The sequence below is a fragment of the Henckelia pumila genome, chromosome 4 (genome assembly GCF_033568475.1).
Source record: "Henckelia pumila isolate YLH828 chromosome 4, ASM3356847v2, whole genome shotgun sequence".
Classification (NCBI taxonomy): Eukaryota; Viridiplantae; Streptophyta; class Magnoliopsida; order Lamiales; family Gesneriaceae; genus Henckelia; species Henckelia pumila.
In genome coordinates, this window is record NC_133123.1 from 91,676,805 (window position 1) to 91,700,665 (window position 23,861).

Consider the following 23,861-nt stretch of genomic DNA (forward strand, 5'->3'; position numbering starts at 1 on the left):
AAGGCGAGATGATGGAACTCGAAGAAGTTCGAGAAGAACCCGAAATACAAAATAACGATCCCACACCTCAGGAACCATTGCTGGACACGCCTGCACCTAGAAGATCCGAGAGGACTTCTAGACCTCCAGTTCGATATGGTCTTCTTCTTGAAGAGGGTCAAGATGAACCCGACATTGGATGTGATCCAAGAAGCTTCAAGGAAGCAATTTCTGATGCGGATTCGAATTTATGGCTTGAAGCTATGCAATCAGAATTGGATTCGATGCATACTAACCAAGTCTGGACTTTAGTGGATCCTCCCGATGGAATTGTTCCAATAGGGTGTAAATGGATCTACAAAAGAAAGCTTGGGCCTGATGGTAAGGTATTGACCTACAAGGCGCGATTGGTGGCGAAAGGTTATACTCAAAGGCAAGGAGTTGACTATGATGAAACCTTTTCACCAGTCGCAATGTTCAAGTCCATAAGAATCCTAATTGCCATAGCTGCATGGTATGACTATGAGATATGGCAAATGGATGTGAAGACTGCTTTTCTTAATGGAGACATTAAGGAAGAAATCTATATGAAGCAGCCTGAGGGGTACACATCCATGGGAAGCGAGCATAAGGTATGCAAGCTTCAGAGATCAATTTATGGTCTAAAACAAGCATCAAGAAGTTGGAACCAGAAATTTGATGAAACAATTAAAGACTTTGGTTTCATCAAGAACCCGGAGGAACCTTGCGTGTACAAGAAAGTAGTTAAGGATGCGGTGACATTCTTAGTACTTTATGTTGATGACATCCTACTCATTGGGAATGATGTAGGGATGTTGCAGTCAACAAAGATATGGTTATCAGGTAGATTTTCGATGAAGGATTTGGGTGAGGCATCCTACATTCTTGGGATACAGATCTATAGGGATAGATCTAAGAGAATGATAGGACTCACTCAATCAACCTACATCGATACCATATTGAAACGGTTTTCAATGGATGGGTCCAAGAGGACATCTACCCATGTGTCATGGAGTTTCTCTATCCAAGTCTATGTGTCCCAAGACTGATGCAGAGATAGAGAATATGACACATGTACCATATGCGTCAGCTATAGGTAGCATCATGTATGGGATGATATCTACCAGACCGGATGTAGCATTTGCTCTGAGTGTCACGAGCAGATATCAGTCTAATCCTGGTCAGATGCATTGGAAAGCCGTGAAGGACATTCTTAAGTACTTGCGAAGGACTAAGAATATGTTCATGGTTTATGGAGGACGAGAACTCAAACTGGAAGGCTATACCGACTCTAGCTTCCAAAGTGATGTGGATGACTCGAAGTCAACCTCTGGATTTGTGTTCATGCTCAATGGCAGTGCTGTCTCTTGGAAGAGTTCCAAGCAGGACACCACAGCGGATTCCACCACTGAGGCTGAATACATTGCAGCATCAGCTGCTGCTAAAGAGGCCGTTTGGATGAGGAATTTCGTCCAAGAGTTGGGCGTCATTCCTGAATTTGTTGGTCCAGTCCCGGTGTACTGCGACAACACGGGTGCCGTTGCTCAAGCAAAGGAACCAAGGTCTCATCAAAGATCCAAACACGTACTGAGGAAATACCACATAATCCGGGAGATTGTGGAAAGAGGAGACATCAGTGTCGAACGAGTGGCCTCTGCAGACAATATCGCTGATCCACTTACTAAGCCTTTGCCAGGACCATTGTTTGACAAACATCGCGAAGCAATGGGTCTACGTAGTATGACTAGTTGGCTATAGGGCAAGTGGGAGATTGTAAGAGTGGGTGCCCAGTGAGCCAACTGTGTGGCTATGGGTTTTGATGACTCTTTGTATAAACAATCTTTTGTTTAATATTATTTACACTTTTATGGCAATGACTTTATATTACTTCATATTGTTATATTGTGATATACTATTGTTGTTTTGATAAAGACCTTGAATATACTATAGTGTATGTAAGATGTGGTAGAACATGGAGATGTCTATCATGAAATACATCTTATAGTCACTGTATATTCTAAAACCGTTCCTAGTCGATTGAGCCGTCCGATAATAAGGATAAGGATCGCTCGAGTTTGAGACTAGCATTTGCGATGCGGAGTACCACGTTTCATTGGTAGGGAACATGGAGATGTTCGAAGCATGCAAATGGATATTCATAGGATGAATAGTCGAACTACCCTATCCGGACTTTCCAAGTGGTTATCACTTATCGAGTGGATAAAGTCCGCGGTTTTGGTTGTACACCATTAGTCCTTACGACTTGAAACATCATGGAGACTCTATATGCTAGTACTGTGCTTTGACTCGTTTACCGACTCTGAGGGGGTCATCAGGTGTCGAGATTGGGTACAGTTACGACACATATAGGAGTCAATGCATTGTTGTCAAGGATTCACCACATACTTGCGAGTGTGGATATCCTATGCGATCTGAGGAGATATTAGTGTGACAAATCTCTGGCCAGAGTACTTGATGTGATTTAAGAAATGGTTTCTTAGTAGCACATGCGATGTCACTAATTTGATCTTCAAGATGCATTGCATAGTTATCGAATCTTGAGCGACTCTCGATATACCAATGGTTGTTGATTCGATCGGGATATATGGATGAAGGGACCGTACTGTACGCTAACCAAAATCTACTGGTTCTTGTAGGCACTATCAGTGATACCTAGGGAATCATGGGGCGATGTTGCTAGGCGCTTTACCATGATTCGTTGGGCAAGTCGGAAAGTGTTGTTCCGAGTCACAAGGAGTTGTGAGCCCACGGCTAGCTGTATCCCTGAACCATTGAGGGTCACACAGTGTAATGGAGTTTTAATCCCCGTTGAGATAGTTAAATTTAAAGAGTTAAATTTAATGAACTAAGGAGTTGGACTTCTTAAATAAGAGTAAGGGAGTAGGATTTCCTAAAATGACATAGGGATGGACATTTTTGGAAACCACTGAATTCGGATTCAGGAAAATTTATTTTGACTTTAAAACGTGCAGAAATGGTTTCTGTGCACATTGGTGAAATCGTTTCATCAATCGGAGTCACGATGAATTTTATATTAATTTCTGAACGAGCGGGCTTTGCTTGTCGGGCCCCAGCTTATGACTAATGGGCCCTAAGGTGTTAGTGGCCTGCATTATAAATAAGTTATTTCAGTACAGAAATTACACACAACAGGTCATATTTTGAGAGCAATTTTCGAAAACCCTACCCTCTCTCTCAAACATATTTCGGCCGCCCCCTCCTTGCTCTGCCCGAGAAATTCCGGTCTGTGATTTTGAATCGCAGTAAGGAATAACGAATCAGATTCGTGTAATCTCTTCGCAGAAAACTTCTGATAGATTTTCTAGTGCAATCTATCAGAGGGATTAAACCTCTGTTCGTGGACCTGATTGAAGGCGTTCATCGGTTCCAGGGAGAGACAACAAGAGCAGAATTGTTCTGTTGGTGTCCATTAATCTCGTTGCGAGATTTGAGGTAAAATTTATTTAATTGTTATTTAAATTTTACACACACGTAATTCAATCGATGAACGGTTGATACCCATACCATGGAAACGTTCCATGAAAAATTTTTTAAACTTCCGCTGCACCGGGTATCAATCGTAATTGGTCTGGGAACTCGCCAGTTTTCCAACACCTACAAGAACCAATAGATTTTGGTTAGCGTACAGTACGGTCCCTTCATCCATATATCCCGATCGAATCAACAACTATTAGTAAATCGAGAGTCGTTCGAGATTCGATAACTATGCAATGCATCTTGAAGATCAAATAGTGACATCGCATGTGCTACTAAGAAACTATTTCTTAAAACACATCATGTACTCTGGCCAGAGATTCGTCACACTAATATCTCCTCAGATTGCATAGGATATCCACACTAGCAAGTATGTGGTGAATCCTTGACAACAAAGCATCGACTCCTATATGTGTCGTAACTGTACCCAATCCCGACACCTGATGACCCCAATAGAGTCGGCAAACGAGTCAAAGTACAGTACTAGCATATAGAGTCTCAATGATGTTTCAAGTAGTAAGGACTAATGGTGTACAACCAAAACCACAGACTTTATCCACTCGATAAGTGATAACCTCTTGGAAAGTCCGGATAGGGTAGTTCAATCATTCATCGTATGAATATCCATTTGCATGCTTTGAACATCTCTATGTTTCATACCAATGAAACGTGGTACTCGGCATCGCAAATGCTAGTTCAATCTCGAGCGACCCTTATCCTTATTAATGGACGGCTCAATCGACTAGGAACTGTTTAGAATATACAGTGACTATAAGATGTGTTTCATGATAGCCATCCCCATGTGCCACCACATCTTACATACACTATAGTATATTCAAGGTCTTCATCTAAACATCTTATAGTATGTCACAACATAATAATATGATAAAAAATAAAGTAAACGCCATTATAAAAGTGTAAATTATATTAAACAAAAGATTGTTTATACATAGAGTCATAAAAGCCCTTAGCCACAAGTTGGCTCACCGGGCACCCACTCTTTCAAAGCAGTCATCGATAGCGGGATAGCATACTCGGGACAGTTGGTTCTCGAGTTTCCCTTAAAAGCACATACTTGCATCTACACTTGTTCTAGCATGAGGAACTTTTGTCTTGTCGAATTGCTTGAGATTTTATTATATGGCTTTGTTTTATATTCTGTTATGCATTCATCTTGAGCCAACTTTGATTTCAGCGGGCAGAATAGCCCTTTTTGTTTAGACGTTTGGGAACTATAATTGAGAGGCCTAGGTCGTAGTCATTTCGCCTAGTGCTAGCATACTCATTATAGTTGCTCAAAGTCTAGAGGAGTGGGATACGTGGCACCACCTCGATTGGGAGAGTCGGTGAGTGGTTACGTGATCTCATCCTCGGGATCCCAAAAGCACAGCAGAAATCTCTCGTTTATCAGATTTGATATCCCGGTTTAAAGACATGCATTTCATTACGTTGTTATTGATTTTGTTGTTGTTTTAAAATCATGTTTGTTGTTGTATTACTTGTATGTTGCTTTTACTGGGATTATCATTCTCACCGGTTATCCGGCTGTTGCTTTGTTTTGTATGTGTACTTGGCAACAGGTGGGGCAGGATCAAGTCAGAAGAGGCATGGTTAGCTTTGAGGGAATGATGTAGAAGTGAGACTCGGTCTAGAAGTCTTGTTAGCATGACAATCTAGTTTATGTTTTGAAGCATGTTAAGAACTGGAACTTGGATTGGAAGTGGTCTTGCTTGTGGTTAGAACTCTTGTATTCTGTATTCGGCTTGTAATAGCTAGCATCGATGCGTTTTCTTCACTTTATATGTATTTAAATGCTATGTTGTTGGATATATATTAGTTGGATCATGTTAGAGTTCTTTTGGTTATGTTATTGCACTTTTGAAGGCTTGTTTTGAGCCAATTCAGCAGGCCATGCGTGCCCGCGCCTCGGGTGGCGCGCCCGCGCGTCCCGCACTTCGTTTCGGAAGTTTTGGGCAGAGCTTCAGGCGCACCCGCGCCTCGGGTGGCGCGCCCACGCGAGAGCTTGGGCAGGACGCCATGCGCGCCCGCGCGTCCCCTTTTAAAATAAAAAAAAATTGCTCTTGGCTTTTAATTGCTTACTTACTGAATTACTCCTTTAATTTTTGTTTAGAACCGAGGTCCCACAATACATGTCATGACTGGATATGTTTACTTGATTTATATCTGAAGTTGATATATGACTTGGATTGGTGCATGTCTTGATTGATATGTTTGATTGATACTGCATGATTGTCTCTTTTACTGGAAATATCAATTCTCACCGAATTATTCGGCTGTTGTCTTGTTTTTGTTTGTGTGCATGGCAACAGGTGGGGCAGGATCGAGTCAGAGACGACAGGGATAGAACGAGATTGAAGATTAGAAGTGAGACTTCGAGTTAGAATTGGAAATGCATGCCAATCTAGTTTATGTTTTGAAATCATGTTAGAATTCGAATGTATTGTATTTGATTTTGAAGTATGGAATATTAGAATCGATTGAATGATGAGTAATGAAGTTTATATGTTGATTGCATGTTGTTGAATTCAGAATTGAGCATGTTAGATTGATATTGGATTGAGTTGGTACAGAAAGGCACACCCTGTTTTGTAATTTTTTTGGGCAGGGGGGTGCGCTCGATCATAGGTTTTTGCAGGATCGAGCGCGGCCCCTGTTTTGTCCGAGGCAGAGAGTTGCACAGAGTGGTGCGCTCGATCCTGGCTTTTTGCCGGATCGAGCGAAACACTTGAATTTTTCTCGGTAGAGAATTCTGGAATATGGTGCGCTCGATCCTGGCTTTTTGCCGGATCGAGCGCAGCACTGTTCACCAAAAATAATTTTTTTTTTTTTCATTTGATGTCTTATCTTTTGGACTTTGAATGGTTCTTGATAGGATTATCTCTCGATTAGATGATTAGAATCGGGGTCTCACATTAAGTGGTATCAGAGAGATAAGATTCTTGGACTGAATTTAGAATTGAGCGGGGTAGATGAGTCCGCTTGAACTTAATTTCTCGCATGTGATTGATTAATTCTATGATTGAAGAATATTCGAGCATGCTTTATGATTGAGAATTAATTGAATTACTTGGATATGTGATTTAAATTTTAAAGCATGAATTAATTGAGATACGAACTGTTTCGGGTTACTGGTTGCATTGAATACTCTAGAGATCGAATGAGTATGTCGAGTTGAGATTGTTGGACACCAAATAGATGTAATTGAGATGTTGTGTCCTAATCCTCTTGAATCAGATTTTCTATTCGGAAAGTTTTGAACAGGATTCAACTAGTAACAAACCCGATTTTACAGAATTGTTCTGTGACTAGACTGATGGATTTCACTCCGACACTGATGGAAGCATTACTGATGAGATTTCAGTCTGTTAACCCTTCAACTTTGAGGAGTTCTGAGAATGAGTTTTGGTGTGAAAGCTGATTAGAAGTGATCGATTAGTTGTTTGATTCTTTTAAACTATAGCGAAGAATGACGGATTCAGTTAGTTGGTTACCAACTGCAAGACATTGCGAAAAGTTGGTGGTTATCAAAGAAGAAAGCCTTAGAGAAACAAGGTTTGTTCGTTTCGTAGAGTTTGTTTGAAACATCTACTATTAATAAATGCGGAAATAATTTTTTTTTTAAATAATACTAAGTCAAATAGATGTACATACATGCTCATACATATATGCACAAAATAAACAGATTTAAAATTAACATAAATAAAACGCAACATTTTTACTAAAATAACTGAGTCAAACTTAATTAAAATACTGTCAGACAATCTACCTAAAAGCTTGCATGCAACAAAATTACTTAATAAAAATAATACTAAAATTCATCACTGACAAAACATAAAAGAAACAGAGTTTTAAAATTCTTGAAATATCCATGAAAACTCAGCCGGCGGCCACGGGGGATCACTGCGCGTCCGCTCATACGTCCTCACCACCGGTAGGAACTACATCTTCCTCTACGTACTCACCTGCACCATATAAGTGTAGTGAGCCTAGAGGCTCAACATGTCTAATCCTTTATAACAAGATTAAAAATAATGCATCACATAATTACATTAATACATATCATATACATGAATGAGCATGCTTAAAAATCATGAATCATGACTGAAAATCTTGCTTAAACTTGATCTTAGATATAATCATATAATACATACATAACATTGTTGAGCATAACATTTTCTAACATCGCATGGTCATATCCGTAGTGTAACCTTAAACTTAAAAGTTCGACTGATCAGTCTCTTAAAACCAACGTACGCGGTGGTGACGAATCACCTCTTAATGGTAGTAAACTACCCTTAAATTGACAGTAAACTGCCCTTAACATGTGGGGACTGGTCCCCCTTAAATTGTCACACTACTTCAACTTCCAACATAAAAATTATTTTCTAGCTCAACCTTAAACATTAAATCATGCCATAAAATTATTTCATGAATACATGCACTGAAAATATGTCCGTAATATATATTTAATTAATTTTTCATAGTATAATATACTTATACTTAAAATAGACTTTATGCATAAAAATAATTAAATATATATTCCGGACTTATTTATTTTTCATGGGTTGGTCCAGACTGCTGGTCACTCACTCTAAGCCCATTAAACTTAAATAAAATCCCAATAATCATATCTTAGCCCAAATAACTTAATTAAACTTAATTGGGCCTAAATAAAAATATTTAAGCCATTAACTTAATTAAACCTAATAAAATTCTAGACTGGCACAAAAATACACTGACTGGCCCAATGGGCCCAAAAGCCCAAAGACTGGCCCAATAATTCCCGTGGGCTCCCAAGCCCATAAAATTAATTGGGTTGACTTAAATAAATTATTTGAAGCCCAAATAAAATTATTTAATAACCCAAATAATTTTATTTCTAATTAATTAGCCCAAAAACTCAATTAAAACATAAGCCACTTAAAAATTAAAATACTCGAGCCCGGCCCACCTAGCCCGGACCCGGACCTACCTGACCCGACCCCCTTACACCCTATACCTGACCCGGATGCCCAGACCCGACCCAGGACCAAACCCGACCCGGAAACCCCCAGAAAACCCCAAACCCGTAGCCCTCTTCCCTTGTTCTATCGGCTGGGCGAGCAGTTCTGCTACTCGCCTTCGGCCGGCCAACTACGGCTACCTTTGGCCATGAAACCACCGCCTACCTAGCCCACTTCAAGACGTTTCCAAAAAGCTAAAAACCAGCCCAAACCGAGCCCTAACGAAGGAGAACGACCCAAAACAATCTAGCCCTTATTCTGCTCGCGCGCTGTGCGCAACTAGTGACTTCAGGCTGTTCAGCCGCCCATCTCCGGCAACAACCGGCCGGAGGCCCACCTTTAATACCTTCCTCTTTGTCTTACAGTTCTAACCCAACTGGAATCAGCCTAAAACACGCTTTGTGGCTTGAGAATGAGCCAATCTCCCTACCTCGCTCAACCTGCGCGATCTGCTGCGCCACTATGGACCAAAAACTGAACCAGCCTTGAACCCAGCCAATTCCAGCCCTTAGCCCAACCATGGTTCGATTCCCTAGGACCCTAAATCACCTCTGACCCGAGCCCCAAGCCCCTGGACCGAGCCATGCTGAATAAAACATGAGCTATGACATGAAAACACTCAAACATGCATCAAACTTCAATAACATTGCATAATTTCAAAATATTCTTATGGAATCTGAAAAAAAAAACATCATGCATGAATAATAGCTTATATGGTGGCCAAATAAAAGTTTTAGACATGCCTTAATGAATAAAAACGAAGGCTATTGCGTCTACGGACTCCGAGACGACGATCGGACGAAAAACTTGACAAAACCTTCAAAATTTGGCTATGGAGGCTTGAAGATTTCTGCTAATTGGCGTGATGGAGGTGGGAAAAAACTGGTGGAGGCGGCTGAGGGAGTTAGACGTGAGATATGGGAGGGATTGGGTAGGATATTAGGAATAAAATCTTTAAATATAAGCTAAATAGATAATATAACTAATTAGGTAGATAATATAACATAATATTTAAAATTTTAAACTCTTAAAATACATAATAATCTGATATAAATTCCTAAATCCCGAAATAAAATAATAGGAAATTTTTAAAATTTAATAAAAGTCATTAAAATGACTTATTTTGGCTAAAAATAAACCCTTAAATAATTATATAACTAAATACTAAATTTTTCTTGACAAAATACCTTAAAATATTATTTTAAGGCTCATAAAACTCATAAAATATTTTTGGCTAAATATTTTGGTATCTCGTCCGTCCACGGTCCCGTCTACGCGATCAAAACAATTAATTTCCATAAATCATGAAAAATCACTAATTATGGGTTAAATGCTTAAAAATAACTTAAAACATGCACACATAATTTCACATAATTATTTAACCCATAATCTAAAATTCTAAATAAATAAAATCCCTAATTATGGATGCGAATTTACGTGCTAAAAATACTGGGTGTTATAATTCTCCCCCCCTTAATTTGAATTTTGTCCTCGAAATTAAAGTACTTACCCGAACAACTCCGGGTAGCGAGTCCTCATGTCTGCCTCGGTCTCCCAAGTAGCTTCCTCCTCTGAGTGATTCAGCCACTGGACTCTGACCATCAGTATGACCCGCGTCCTAAGTCTCCGCTCCTCCCGAGCCAAGATCCGCACTGGCCTCTGCTCATAAACTAGATCAGGTGGCAACTGCAAGGGCTCGTAATACAACATATGCGACGGGTTAGAGACATATCTCGGAAGAATGGATACATGGAAGACATCGTGCACTGCCGCAAGTCCTGGTGGTAAGGCCAAACGGTAGGCCAATGTGCCAACTCTCTCCAAGATCTCAAAAGGTCCGATATATCTCGGATTAAGCTTACCTCTCCGGCCAAATCGTACCACTCCCTTCATAGGTGACACTTTCAGAAACACGTGATCACCTACTACGAACTCCAAATCTCGTCGTCGAGTATCTGCATAACTCTTCTGACGACTCTGAGCAGTCCTCATACGATCCCGAATCTGAGTCACAATGTCAGCTGTCTGCTGCACGATCTCAGGACCCAGTAAAATCCTCTCACCAACCTCATCCCAATGCACAGGAGATCTGCATCTCCTCTCATACAATGCTGCATATGGAGCCATACCTATAGACGACTGAAAACTGTTGTGATATGTAAACTCCACTAATGGCAATCTCGTCTCCCACGAGCCCTGAAAGTCGATGACACAAGCTCTCAGTAGATCTTCGAGAATCTGTATCACCCTGGGGATGAAAATCTGTGCTGAACAGTAGTCTAGTCCCCAATGCTGTGTGCAAACTCTTCCAAAACGCGGATGTGAATCTCGGATCTCTATCGGATACAATGGACATAGGTATGCCATGCAATCTAATAATCTCCTTGATGTAAAGCTCTGCATACTGTGTCAAGGAGTAGGTAGTCCTCACCGGCAAGAAATGAGCTGACTTGGTGAGTCTATCCACGATCACCCAAATAGCTGTGCAACCTCTGTTACTCCTCGGAAGGCCAACTACAAAATCCATCGTAATGTTCTCCCATTTCCATTCCGGAATAGGAAGAGGTCTAAGAAGTCCTGCTGGACGCTGATGCTCTGCCTTAACTCGCTGACAAGTCAAACACTCTGACAAAACTCTCCCGATGTCTCTCTTCATATCGGGCCACCAATACAATAGCTATAAATCTCGGTACATCTCCGTACTTCCGGGGTGAATGGAGTACGGAGATGTGTGAGCCTCTGCTAAAATCTTAGCTCTCAACTGATCGACGTTCGGTCCCCACATCCTACCACAGTACTGAACAATGTCATCCACAACTGTATACAGAAGACCACTCTTGGCCTCATCTCTCTGCCTCCAACGCTGCAACTCCTCATCTGTAAACTGTCCCTCTCTGATCCGATCCCGTAGAATCGGCTGCACAGTCAACACTGATAAGCTCGATGCATGATCACTCGAGTAAAACTCCAAATCAAACCTCTGAATCTCACTCTGCAGTGGTAACTGCACTGTCAAACACGATACCACTGACGAATTCCAACTCAAAGCATCGGCCACTACATTAGCTTTACCTGGATGGTAGCTAATGTCGCAGTCGTAATCCTTCACTAACTCCAACCATCTCCGTTGCCTCATGTTCAACTCCTTCTGACTGAAGAAGTACTTTAGGCTCTTGTGATCAGTGAAAATCTTACACTTCTCGCCATACAGATAGTGCCTCTAGATTTTCAAAGCGAAGACCACTGCTGCTAACTCCAAATCATGTGTCGGGTAGTTCTGCTCGTGAATCTTCAACTGCCTCGACGCATAAGCAATAACCTTACCACACTGCATAAGTACTGCGCCTAAACCTAGCTTAGACGCGTCGGTGTACACCACTAACTCCTCGTGTGGTACTGCCATCGCCAAAACCGGTGCGGTAGTAAGTGCTTCCTTCATCTGATCGAAGCTCCTCTGACAGTCTGGACTCCAAACAAACTTCGCATTCTTCTTGGTTAAGGAAGTCAAGGGTACTGCAATAGAGAAAAAACCCTTGATGAACTTCCTATAGTATCCTGCCAAACCCAAGAAACTGTGAATCTCCAAAGCATTCTTCGGAATACCCCATTTCTGCACTGCCTCAACCTTCGACTCATCCACTGCAATCCCATCTCTAGAAATAATGTGGCCAAGAAATGCCACCTGCTCAAGCCAAAACTCGCACTTGCTGAACTTGGCATACAAACGATCACTACAACAAATTTTGGTTTCAACAACACATGAAAGACAACGGTTTTTCATAAAAACTTTTGTATTTTGGCCTTTCACAACGGTTATTATTAAAACCGTTGTTGTTGACTCTTTTTTAATGAAAAAAGACAACGGTTTTAAAAAACCGTTGTCTTATATGTGTCAAAGACAACGGTTTTAAAAAACCGTTGTCTATGAGCGGGTTTTTTATGGCCTACGACAAGGGTTTTTATTAACTGTTGTCTATGTGCGTGTTTTTTGGGGTCTACGACAACGGTTTGTTTTAACCGTTGTCTTTTTCTATCGTTTTATGTAATTTACGACAACACTTTAATTAAACCGTTGTCGTTTCGTTTTTCTTTTTTTTTTAAAAAAAAATATAAATAAATATACACATATTTGTATGCTACACGCTTAGAAGAACGAAAACAAGACAGAAAAGGGAAACCCAATCCCTAGCCCCTACCCATCGCCCCTTCGACCCAGCTCACTCCGGCACGCCGATCGATCGTCGGAAACAGGTCAAAATTCTCTTCTCCTTTGTTTACTCTCTCTCCCTGATCGTTTTCTTTCTTCAACCCTTAACCATCGACGCCTCTAGTTTCCAGCGTATCTTTTGAGGACCGTTTTTCGCTGTTGCTACGCCACCGTCGACCGCCATACAACTTGGAACCATCGTTTTAGGAAGCTTGGATCTTTATTTCAGAACATAGGAACTAAAATTCTCATTGTTGAGGTAAATTCGAAAACTAGGGCTTTAAATTTTGGGAATTTTGATTCATTTGATTTCCAATAATTGATATAAGTTGTATTATTGGTTGTAGGTGTCATGTTTGAACCCTTGGAGGTATTGATACTTTTTCAAAATTACAAAGCCTCCATATTTCAATCAGTACGTTACTATATCTCATTCATTTCTTGACCAATTAAACTGTTGATGAACATATTTACTTATAAATTTATACCTTCCTTGGCCAGATGGATAAACTTGAGGGTGGTTTGTCACTTCATCCTTTCTAAGCGTGAGCATATGATGGATATTGTTTTTCCTATTTCTTAGTTAAAGAACTTTCTGCCTAGGTTATGTAGATGGATGTTACTAGATGGGGCCAAGTTATTGACTGCCTATGTTAGCGTGAGCATATGATGAAACTACTTTGTTTTCTTTCCTTTTTTCGTGGTAATTTTTTTGTGAATTTGCTGAAGAAGGGAAAGATTGAAATAATTTTTGAGAAGCAACCTTAATATCTTGACGGAAAACTAGAGAAAATTTGGGCTGGTAGCTCTAGGTGACTCAAATAGATGGATTATGTTTTTGTATTGATGACAATAAAGCTCATGATGCATTCATTGTGTTTTTCCTGTACTACAATTAGGGAAAATCTGTGTTGTGCTGGTACTCTGTTAATCAGTGGAGCGAAAAGAATATTTTTGTCCTTCTCTGTTTATATCAAATGTGGCAAAGTTTCGATAATATGCCGAGTTTATGTAATGTTAGTTGTTGTATATTCTTAACTGCTATAAATGATAGGGATTTATCACTCTTGAGTTTTAAACCACAGTTGATTGAAGCATATTGCTGAACTTGTGTCTGATGCAAGTCACTGCTATACTTTTACTATGTGAAGATCTGTGATTAATCATCTTATTATTCTTATTAGTAAAGCCTGTCTTGGATTTGCTGGAAACATCAAAGCAAGTACCACAACCGACTTTAAGTGATGTAAGTGAATTGCTTCTCGCCTGTTGCTGCTCTGGGATGTTCTCACTTGCATAGCCTTTCTAATTATATTGCTAGATTATATCATCTCCTGCTCTGATATTTTGGTAGAGCATATTTTGTTCTTAGGATGATCATCCTAGTACCAGTTATGTTCGTGAAATATCGGTTATAACTTTTTACTACTATCACTCTTCCATGTGCCTTGTAAATATGTCCATCCTAGAAGGAGACGGGTGTCATAAACTTTTGATGAAATGAAATTTTATCGCATTTTCATGCAACATTATTTCCTTGTCAGCACATATATGTCCTGGTTTTGTGGTGCTAGTGTGATTTTCTTGCATCTCTTGATTTCCTTCAGCGCATAAATGTTCTGGTTTGTGGTGCTAGTATTTTTATGCGTTATTAGTTTATTGGCCAAAATTTTATATTAAATATCACAAAGGAGTACAACATGTTAGGAATATTTCAGATACATCAATGTTGGTTTCCTTTTTTGGTGAAATCAATTTATATAACCAATTTTTAGGAATTTACATGTGTGTATGTTATATTCGCGATAGTGTATTCTGAAATACTATGACATTAGTACACGTGCATTTTAATACTTATCATTTTCATTTTGCTCGTGAGCTTATTTTGATGTTGGGAATAAGAGGGTACTATAAATTTGATTTTTCTTTGCTCATGATAAATTTTTAGGTTTGTTCCGGCTAGGTTCCAGCCCATTTTCGTGAGAGTCTAGGAAATAAATTTTCCCTATTTGTGTGGACTCCCGTAGGTTTTGTGATGATATATATGAGCTGAAGTCATGTTATTGCAACCCGTATGAATCACGATTCAGTGAGTACGGCTTTTGTTCCATTCTAGCCTTCTTTAGCTTTGAGTTTTGCATTATAAGCTCGATTCCAGCTCTTTTACAACAGATACATGGCTCCCGAGTATGCGACACGTACGAGGTACTTTCTCTGTCAAATCTGATATCTATAGTTTTGGAATTATTATACTGGAGATTTTGAGTGGCTACTACTTGTTAGCATGATTATATTCTTGTGTGGATGTTTTAGTAGTTTTCCTTCGGTTTTTTTGTTCATAATGGTCTCATGTGGGCCTCATTTTATCTTGATATCTTTTTTAAAACCGTTTTTTTAATCTCTTGCTGGTTTCACTTTAAGAATGTGGGATAATAAATTTTATTGATTCAAAGACAACAACAAATATTTATGTAGTCAAATCGATCTATTTCGACTTTATACTGTTAATTTTTACTCTTAATCAAGAAATTTTATAATTTTTTTAATTATAATTTTATTTAGTCACTTGACACCCAAACCAGGAATATTAGAAGTCATTCTTTTTCGGTCTCTAACATGAATGTTAATATTGTGTTGTTCTTCTCACTCTAATTTTTCTTTATTCGATGTTCGTCGAATATTAATTTGATATTTTTTAACATAATGGTTTTATGACCTTAAATCATAATGGTATTTTAAATCATCATCATATATTTAATCATAATATAAAATTGGCTCTCATAGTTTATTATGTATTATGTTTTGAAATTTCCAGACAATGGACAGATAAAGGGATTTGCTGGGCAAGAAACACTGTGGTTCAGGACATCGATGACACTGCTATGGGATTTAGATTGCTAAGGTTGTACAGGTACCAGGTTTCTTCAGGTATAAGTACTCTTCACTCATATATATAATCGAGAAAATAATAATATAAATTGAAAAAAGGACAAAATATCATGACATAGAAGTTTAACATGTTCTGAAATCATTATCAGTATTTCTTTTTGTATGACCAATATAATATCCTCTAATGACATCCTTGCAGATGGTTTGTGTTTTGATGCTTTAGTGCCTTTGTGTGATTTATTCCGTATAGGACTCTCTTTTATTGTCCTTAGTTTTTATGTTCATTTTGGAGATTATCAAATTTCCTCTGCCCTACAGGACAAAATCATTTTCTCATGTAATTGTCTCAGATGCATTGGATTACTTGTCTCCAAATATCTCAACAGAACTCTTCCTGAATTAGCAAGGGTATCAACAGATGGTGGTGTCATTTCACACGTACAAGAAATGATGCCACATGCTCACAAGATTTTGGGCATTTCTAAAGTAGCACATGACTTGGCTTGCCTCAATAACCATGTCTTACACTTGTGCCTGTGGGAGAAAGTCCTTCAGTATTCTCCTAGTGTTGCATTTATTTTCCTCTTGTGTGAATGAAATGGTGAGAGTAAGAATACAATGCTTTCTATGGTTAAAACTGGGATTACATGAGGCCATTAATTTCTCATTACAGGAAAAAAGTTTCTTCTTTGATGCTAGATACTGTTTTTCTATGGCTAAATTTTTGTTTACGGTTTCTCTACAATTGGGATTTGAAATATTGCTTATTAATTGCTCATCTTCTTATATAAAGATCTAGGTTATCCCCATCCTCAAAAGGCCAAAGTTGTTGACAAAGCCAAGCATGGACGGTCGGTAAGCCATAGTTCATTGATGTCGTAGATAATTTAGCACAACTTCTAAATTCAGTTCCAATAGCTTTCACTGCACTTTGCTTGGTTTTGAAGTTAAAACTGGATTTTGGAGTTAGAACAGGAAACTGCAGAAGATCTACCTGAAGCTGTTGTTACACTAATAGAAACTCTCTTGTCTGTGGAAACGCACAAGCGGTGAACGACTGCTTAATCCCTCACGTCGGAGGTATTCTTGTTGGACCCTTGATAGCCACATACAAATTTTTGGATTTAAGCACACTATTGTTTTTAATACTTTGCATTTCTCTGATGTGAAACTAATAGGGTTTCACCAAAAGAAACAAAAAGAAGAGAAACTAATTGGGCATTTGCTGTTTCAAATTGTGTATATCTTTATGGTTTTTTATGTTTGGAGAGTTTATATGCATATTTGGCGGCTGATGTGCTGATTCGTGGAAAGGATTCACCGTGGCTGCACTCAAGGATGTTTTCCCAGTGGTGAAACTCTCGATTTCTTTTGGTCTTATGATTTGGCAAAATGTTTCCCTTTTTATGTTTAGGTTTCAGTGAATGTCGTATACATGTATCATTGATCGATGATTATGATCATTGTATAGCTTGGAGATGTGGTACTATGCCATTCTTGTGTTAGTAGCAGGATACATGAAAGAGGCAGAGGTTGTCATTTCTGACTTTTTTGTTTGGTAAGAATTTTGATTCAGTTTCATCCTGTTTTTCGCGTTTTATGTAAACATGGCCACTAAAATCCTCGGAGTCTCAGCACCAACATCAACGGCTGGGAATTCATGATATGCTCGGGGCTGCTTGTTGCGGCATGGTAGGAATTCGTTCTGTATCCTACTAGCTTCAATTAAAGCCGATATATTATCCCCAAAGATTCCAACTTTTTGCTTGGCTCCATTCAGAGTGGCTGGTTTTCTTTTGGCAACTATTGAAATTCTTCAGTTACGTTGTGCAGTAATGAAAAATATGTGGTTAACTGAAGTATGTGCATTGATTATGTCTCTTCAATAAAAGATGCATGCGCTTACTGTGGTGATTGCTGATAAGACATGGATAATGTTTCCTTCTGTTTCATGAACTTCATTTCACCTTCTGTCTATTCTCAAGTTTATTCTTCCTGTGTTGCACTTTGTAGAAGGAGAGAAAGTTAGAATGATTGCTCAGTGTTTGTTAATTAATTCTGCAGGCACTCGTGCTTTGTATTTACTTCCATTTCTCAGAATTGGAATTGAACTTGGGAAATTGAAGCAAGCTGTCAGCTCTTTGTTCTTAAAGTTAGATCCTTCAAAGACAACAGGAATTGGCGAGATTTTCCGATATGGGTGCATTTCTGAAATTCTGTCAGTATTTAGTTTAATAATTTTGGCATTTCTGCTATACAAGAGCGTTGGTTACTTCTCTAAGGGGATCTTGCATGAAGTATGTTACTATAGGGACTTTATTTAACTTTATAGTTCAATCTAGTATGATTGAATTAGAATTCGAATTTTGAGTGACTTGTAATACTAAAAAATTATATATTAAATTTTATTTATGAAATTTCAAATTTTGGTTTATTTATAATATTGAAATTTATATATTAATTTTTAATTTTTTTTTCTTTTTTATATGAAAAAAGACAACGGATATTATCCGTTGTCGTAGGTGGTCAAAAGCCGTTGTAACTGACGGTGTTGTAAAACACCTGACCTATGACAATGGATTTTATCTGTTGTCCTTGACACCCTACGAAAACGGATTTTATCCGTTGTCTTATACCACCTACGACAACGGATAAAATCCGTTATCGTAGGTCAGACTTTCTACAACACCGTCAGTTACAACGGTTTTTGACTTCCTACGACAACGGATATTATCCGTTGTCGTTTGCCGTTTTTCTTGTAGTGGATGCTCCCTCAAAGTCTGCAAGGCTGTCTGTAGATGCTGTCTATGCTCCTCAACGCTCCTAGAGTAGATCAAGATATCATCAATGAAGACTATGATGAACTGATCAAGATATGGCTGAAATACCCGGTTCATGAGATCCATGAAAACCGCTGGAGCATTGGTCAACCCAAATGGCATCACTAAGAACTCGTAATGCCCATAACGTGTCCGGAAAGCAGTCTTGGACACATCTGCCTCTCTAACTCGCAGCTGATGATAACCAGATCGCAGATCGATCTTGGAGAACACGGAAGCTCCCTGCAACTGATCAAATAAGTCCTCTATCCTCGGCAGTGGGTACTTATTCTTCACTGTGACTCTGTTAAGCTCTCGATAATCGATGCACAGTCTCATGCTGCCATCCTTCTTCTTCACGAATAACACTGGAGCTCCCCATGGAGAAAAGCTAGGACGAACAAAGTCTTTCTCTAATAAATCCTGAATTTGCTCCTTCAACTCTTTCATCTCGGTAGGAGCAAGTCTGTATGGTGCCTTTGAGATAGGCACAGTGTCTGGTAATAAGTCGATACTGAACTCCACCTCTCTCACTGGTGGAATCCCTGCAACATCCTTCGGAAAGATGTCCGGAAAGTCACGAACTACCTCTATCTGATAACGATCTACTGGCTGGTTCTGAGGCCGTGACAATACTCGCTAGGAAACCTCGGCAACCCCGTTTCAACAGCTTCCTCGCCTGAAAAAGAGATATCACCTGAGGAATATCACTACTCTGAGATGCATGAAAAGTAAACGGGTCGCCTCCCGGCGGTTTCACTGACACCGTCCTCTGATGAAAATCAATCGAAGCTCCATTGACTGTCAACCAGTCCATACCCAATATCAAATCAAACCCGCTCAACTGCAAAACCACTACATCTGCGCGAATAGAGTGCCCCTGCAGCTCCAACTCCAGCTCTCGAATGACACTAGAGGTAGAAATAATCTGTCCTGATGGCATAGTGACATCATAACCACTGTTGGCAATCTCAGGTATGATGCCTATCCGTCTGATAAACTCTAGGGAGATAAACGAATGCGTAGCCCCTGAATCTAGCAATGCAAACGTGGAGTTGCCTCCAACTAGAATTCTCCCTGCACGCAGAAGAATCCCAACAACTTCATACCACTACTAAACTTTTCCCCCAAAGATGAGTCACTAATAACCCTTAATTCTAATCACAAGTAAAACATGCTTCCTATTCTAACATGCAGATAGAAAAATCCCAAATAACAAATTATTCCACAAAGAAAAATCGAATTTCTTATCCAAAGGAAGAAATTATAAAATACTAGGGGTAAGATATACCGGTGATCAAGGAGGTATATGGGTCTGCCTCCTCAGCCTTCATCACGAACACTCTCCCTGTAGTATTCTTCTTCCTCGGGCAATTGGCCATCTGGTGCCCTGGCACCTTACAATGAAAACAGATGCCCGCTCCTAAAAGACATGGTCCTGGATGCATCTTCTGGCACTTCGGGCAAGTAGGATATCCTCCAGCATTAGGGGCCCCGCCCCTAGGCTGCTGTCTCTGCTGCTGTGGCTTCTGCTGGTTTGGGCCCTTAGACGGCCCCGTATACTGCTTCTTCGTAGGAGGCTGCGAAGATGGTCGCTGATATCCAGTCTGAAACTGCCTCTTACCCTGCTGCTCCCTGTGGATATCTCTCCTACCATCCTCCGAACGCAAGTCTCTACTGACTGCCGTCTCATAAGTAAGGATGTCCGCCATACGAACGTCATGCTTGATCTCTGCCCTGAGTCCCTCGATAAACTGTCTCATCTTCTCAGGTGCACTGTCAGCAATCAATGGCACCAAGTGACTGCCCCTCTCAAACTGACGGATGTACTCCACAACTGTCTTGTCTCCCTGCCGGAGACTCATGAAATCTCGAATCATCCTACTGCGTACGTCTTCAGTGAAATACTTGGAGAAAAACATCCTCCGTAAATCTGCCCATAGCATAGTAGTCAGATTCACTCCCCGTGATGCACTCTCCCACCATAAGTCTGCATCACCCTTCAGCATGTACACTGTGCATCTCACCTTGTCCGCATCAGTCAACCCCATGTAAGCAAAGATTCTCTCCAAAGAACGGATCCACCCCTCAGCAATGAGTGGATCTGTGGCACCTGCGAACTCCTTAGGTCCCTTCTTCTGGAACCTCTCCACCACGTCCACATCGTGAGACAGTCTCGGACGTGCTGCCTGCTGCTCCAACAGAGCAGTAATCCCGGCCATCATGTTTGCATTGGCCTGTTCCAATGCTGATAGAGGGTTTTGCGGAGGTGGAGGTGGAGGTGGAGTTCCCCCGCGTCTGTTAACTGGTCTCGGAGGCATTCTGCACCACCACATATTTCTTTACGTAAATCGACATGCATAACTAAGTACTTAAAGATTTTCAGCTAACATAAATGCTTAAGTCTTAAACATGATACTACTAAATCATACTAAAAGCAATTAAAACTTACAGACCGGTAGCGTGGATTTCTGAGCTCGCATAGCAGTGATGACCCCTCCAAGAACGCGGCTTTGATACCAATTGAAACATCTACTAATAATAAATGCGGAATTTTTTATTTTTTTTTTAAATAATACTAAGTAAAATAGATGTACATACATGCCCATACATATATGCACAAAATAAACAGATTTAAAAATAACATAAATAAAACGCAACATTTTTACTAAAATAACTGAGTCAAACTTAATTAAAATACTGTCAGACAATCTACCTAAAAGCTTGCATGCAACAAAATTACTTAATAAAAATAATACTAAAATTCACCACTGACAAAACATAAAAGAAACAGAGTTTTAAAATTCTTAAAATATCCATGAAAACTCAGCCGGCGGTCACGGGGGATCACTGCGCGTCTGCTCATACGTCCTCACCATCGGTAGGAACTACATCTTCCTCTACGTACTCACCTGCACCATATAAGTGTAGTGAGCCTAGAGGCTCAACATGTCTAATCCTTTATAACAAGATTAAAAATAATGCATCACATAATTACATTAATACATATCATATACATGAATGAGCATGCTTAAAAATCATGAATCATGACTGAAAATCTTGCTTAAACTTGATCTTAGATATAATCATATAATACATACATAACATTGTTGAGCATAACATTTTCTAACATCGCATGGTCATATCCGTAGTGTAACCTTAAACTTAAAAGTTCGACTGATCAGTCTCTTAAAACCAACGTACGCGGCGGTGACGAATCACCTCTTAATGGTAGTAAACTACCATTAAATTGACAGTAAACTGCCCTTAACATGTGGGGACTGGTCCCCCTTAAATTGTCACACTACTTCAACTTCCAACATAAAAATTATTTTCTAGCTCAACCTTAAAAATTAAATCATGCCATAAAATTATTTCATGAATGCATGCACTGAAAATATGTCCGTAATATATATTTAATTAATTTTTCATAGTATAATATACTTATACTTAAAATATACTTTATGCATAAAAATAATTAAATATATATTCCGGACTTATTTATTTTTCATGGGTTGGTCTAGACTGCTGGTCACTCACTCTAAGCCCATTAAACTTAAATAAAAGCCCAATAATCATATCTTAGCCCAAATAACTTAATTAAACTTAATTGGACCTAAATAAAAATATTTAAGCAATTAACTTAATTAAACCCAATAAAATTCTAGACTGGCCTAAAAATACACTGACTGGCCCAATGGGCCCAAAAGCCCAAAGACTGGCCCAATAATTCCCATGGGCTTTCAAGCCCATAAAATTAATTGGGTTGACTTAAATAAATTATTTGAAGCCCAAATAAAATTATTTAGTGACCCAAATAATTTTATTTCTAATTAATTAGCCCAAAAACTCAATTAAAACATAAGTCACTTAAAAATTAAAATACTCGAGCCTGGCCCACCTAGCCCGGACCCGGACCTACCTAACCCAACCCACTTACACCCTAGACCCGACCCAGGACCAAACCCGACCCGGAAACCCCCAGAAAACCCCAAACCCGTAGCCCTCTTCCCTTGTTCTATCGGCTGGGCGAGCAGTTCTGCTGCTCGCCTTCGGCCGGCCAACTATGGCTACCTTAGGCCATGAAACCACCGCCTACACCTAGCCCACTTCAAGACGTTTCCAAAAAGCTAAAAACCAGCCCAAATCGAGCCCTAACGAAGGAGAACGACCCAAAAAAATCTAGCCCTTATTCTTCTCGCGCGCTGCGCGCAACCAGAGACTTCAGGCCGTTCGGCCGCCCATCTCCGGAAAACACCGGCCGGAGGCCCACCTGTACTACCTTCCTCTTTGTCTTACGGTTCTAACCCAAATGGAATCAGCCTAAAACACGCCCTGTGGCTTGAGAACGAGCCAATCTCCCTACCTCGCTCAACCTACGCGATCTGCTGCGCCACTATGGACCAAAAACTGAACCAGCCTTGAACCCAGCCAACTCCAGCCCTTAGCCCGACCATGGTTCGATTCCCTAGGACCCTAAATCACCTCTGACCCGAGCCCCAAGCCCCTGGACCGAACCATGCTGAATAAAACATGAGCTATGACATGAAAACACTCAAACATGCATCAAACTTCAATAACATTGCATAATTTCGAAATATTCTTATGGAATCTGAAACAAAAACATCATGCATGAATAATAGCTTATATGGTGGCCAAATAAAAGTTTTAGACATGCCTTACTAAATAAAAATGAAGGCTATTGCGTCTACGGACTCTGGGACGACGATCGGACGAAAAACTTGACAAAACCTTCAAAAGTTGGCTAGGGAGGCTTCAAGATTTCTGCTAATTGGCGTGATGGAGGTGGGAAGAAACTGGTTGAGGTGGCTGAGGGAGTTAGATGTGAGATATGGGAGGGATTGGGTAGGATATTAGGAATAAAATCTTTAAATATAAGCTAAATAGATAATATAACTAATTAGGTAGATAATATAACATAATATTTAAAATTTTAAACTTTTAAAATACATAATAATCTGATATAAATTCCTAAAATCCCGAAATAAAATAATAGGAAATTTTAAAAATTTAATAAAAGTCATTAAAATGACTTATTTTGGCTAAAAATAAACCCTTAAATAAATATATAACTAAATACTAATTTTTTCTTGACAAAATACCTTAAATTATTATTTTAAGGCTCATAAAACTCATAAAATATTTTTGGCTAAATATTTTGGTATCTCGTCCGTCCACGGTCCCGTCTACGCGATCAAAACAATTAATTTTCATAAATCATGAAAAATCACTAATTATGGGTTAAATGCTTAAAAATAACTTAAAACATGCACACATAATTTCACATAATTATTTAACCCATTATCTAAAATTCTAAATAAATAAAATCCCTAATTATGCATGCGAATTTATGTACTAAAAATACTGGGTGTTACATTGTTAAAT

At 39.4% G+C, this 23,861-nt stretch overlaps 1 protein-coding gene across 34 annotated transcripts; it reads left to right on the plus strand.

The window, feature by feature from the left end:
- The first annotated feature begins 12,695 nt into the window (after nucleotides 1–12,695).
- Nucleotides 12,696–18,006, plus strand: LOC140863549 (ent-copalyl diphosphate synthase 5-like). Of its 34 annotated transcripts, none has more exons than XR_012143959.1 (14): nucleotides 12,696–12,791; nucleotides 12,872–13,006; nucleotides 13,095–13,162; nucleotides 13,249–13,292; nucleotides 13,932–13,993; nucleotides 14,775–14,840; nucleotides 14,920–14,952; nucleotides 15,563–15,658; nucleotides 15,955–16,074; nucleotides 16,430–16,491; nucleotides 16,584–16,988; nucleotides 17,108–17,194; nucleotides 17,272–17,328; nucleotides 17,701–18,006. XR_012143959.1 is itself a non-coding variant. In XM_073267055.1 (9 exons), coding segments are annotated over exons 5-9 (237 nt in total). In that variant the 5' UTR covers nucleotides 12,696–12,791; nucleotides 12,872–13,006; nucleotides 13,095–13,162; nucleotides 13,249–13,292; nucleotides 13,932–13,991; the 3' UTR covers nucleotides 15,978–16,361. The 34 variants fall into 34 exon arrangements, 2 of the variants coding, with proteins under 2 accessions (XP_073123156.1, XP_073123155.1); XR_012143958.1 differs by having other exon boundaries at nucleotides 16,607–16,988; XR_012143961.1 differs by having other exon boundaries at nucleotides 16,612–16,988.
- Nucleotides 18,007–23,861: the final 5,855 nt, after the last annotated feature.

Excerpts from the sequence above, each read along its gene's own strand:
- LOC140863549 (XM_073267054.1), top strand. Across the intron at positions 14,953-15,562 it reads GAGTATGCGACACGTACGAG|ACAATGGACAGATAAAGGGA; the intron begins GTACTTTCTCTG and ends TGAAATTTCCAG. Across the intron at positions 15,659-15,954 it reads AGATTGCTAAGGTTGTACAG|GACAAAATCATTTTCTCATG; the intron begins GTACCAGGTTTC and ends TCTGCCCTACAG.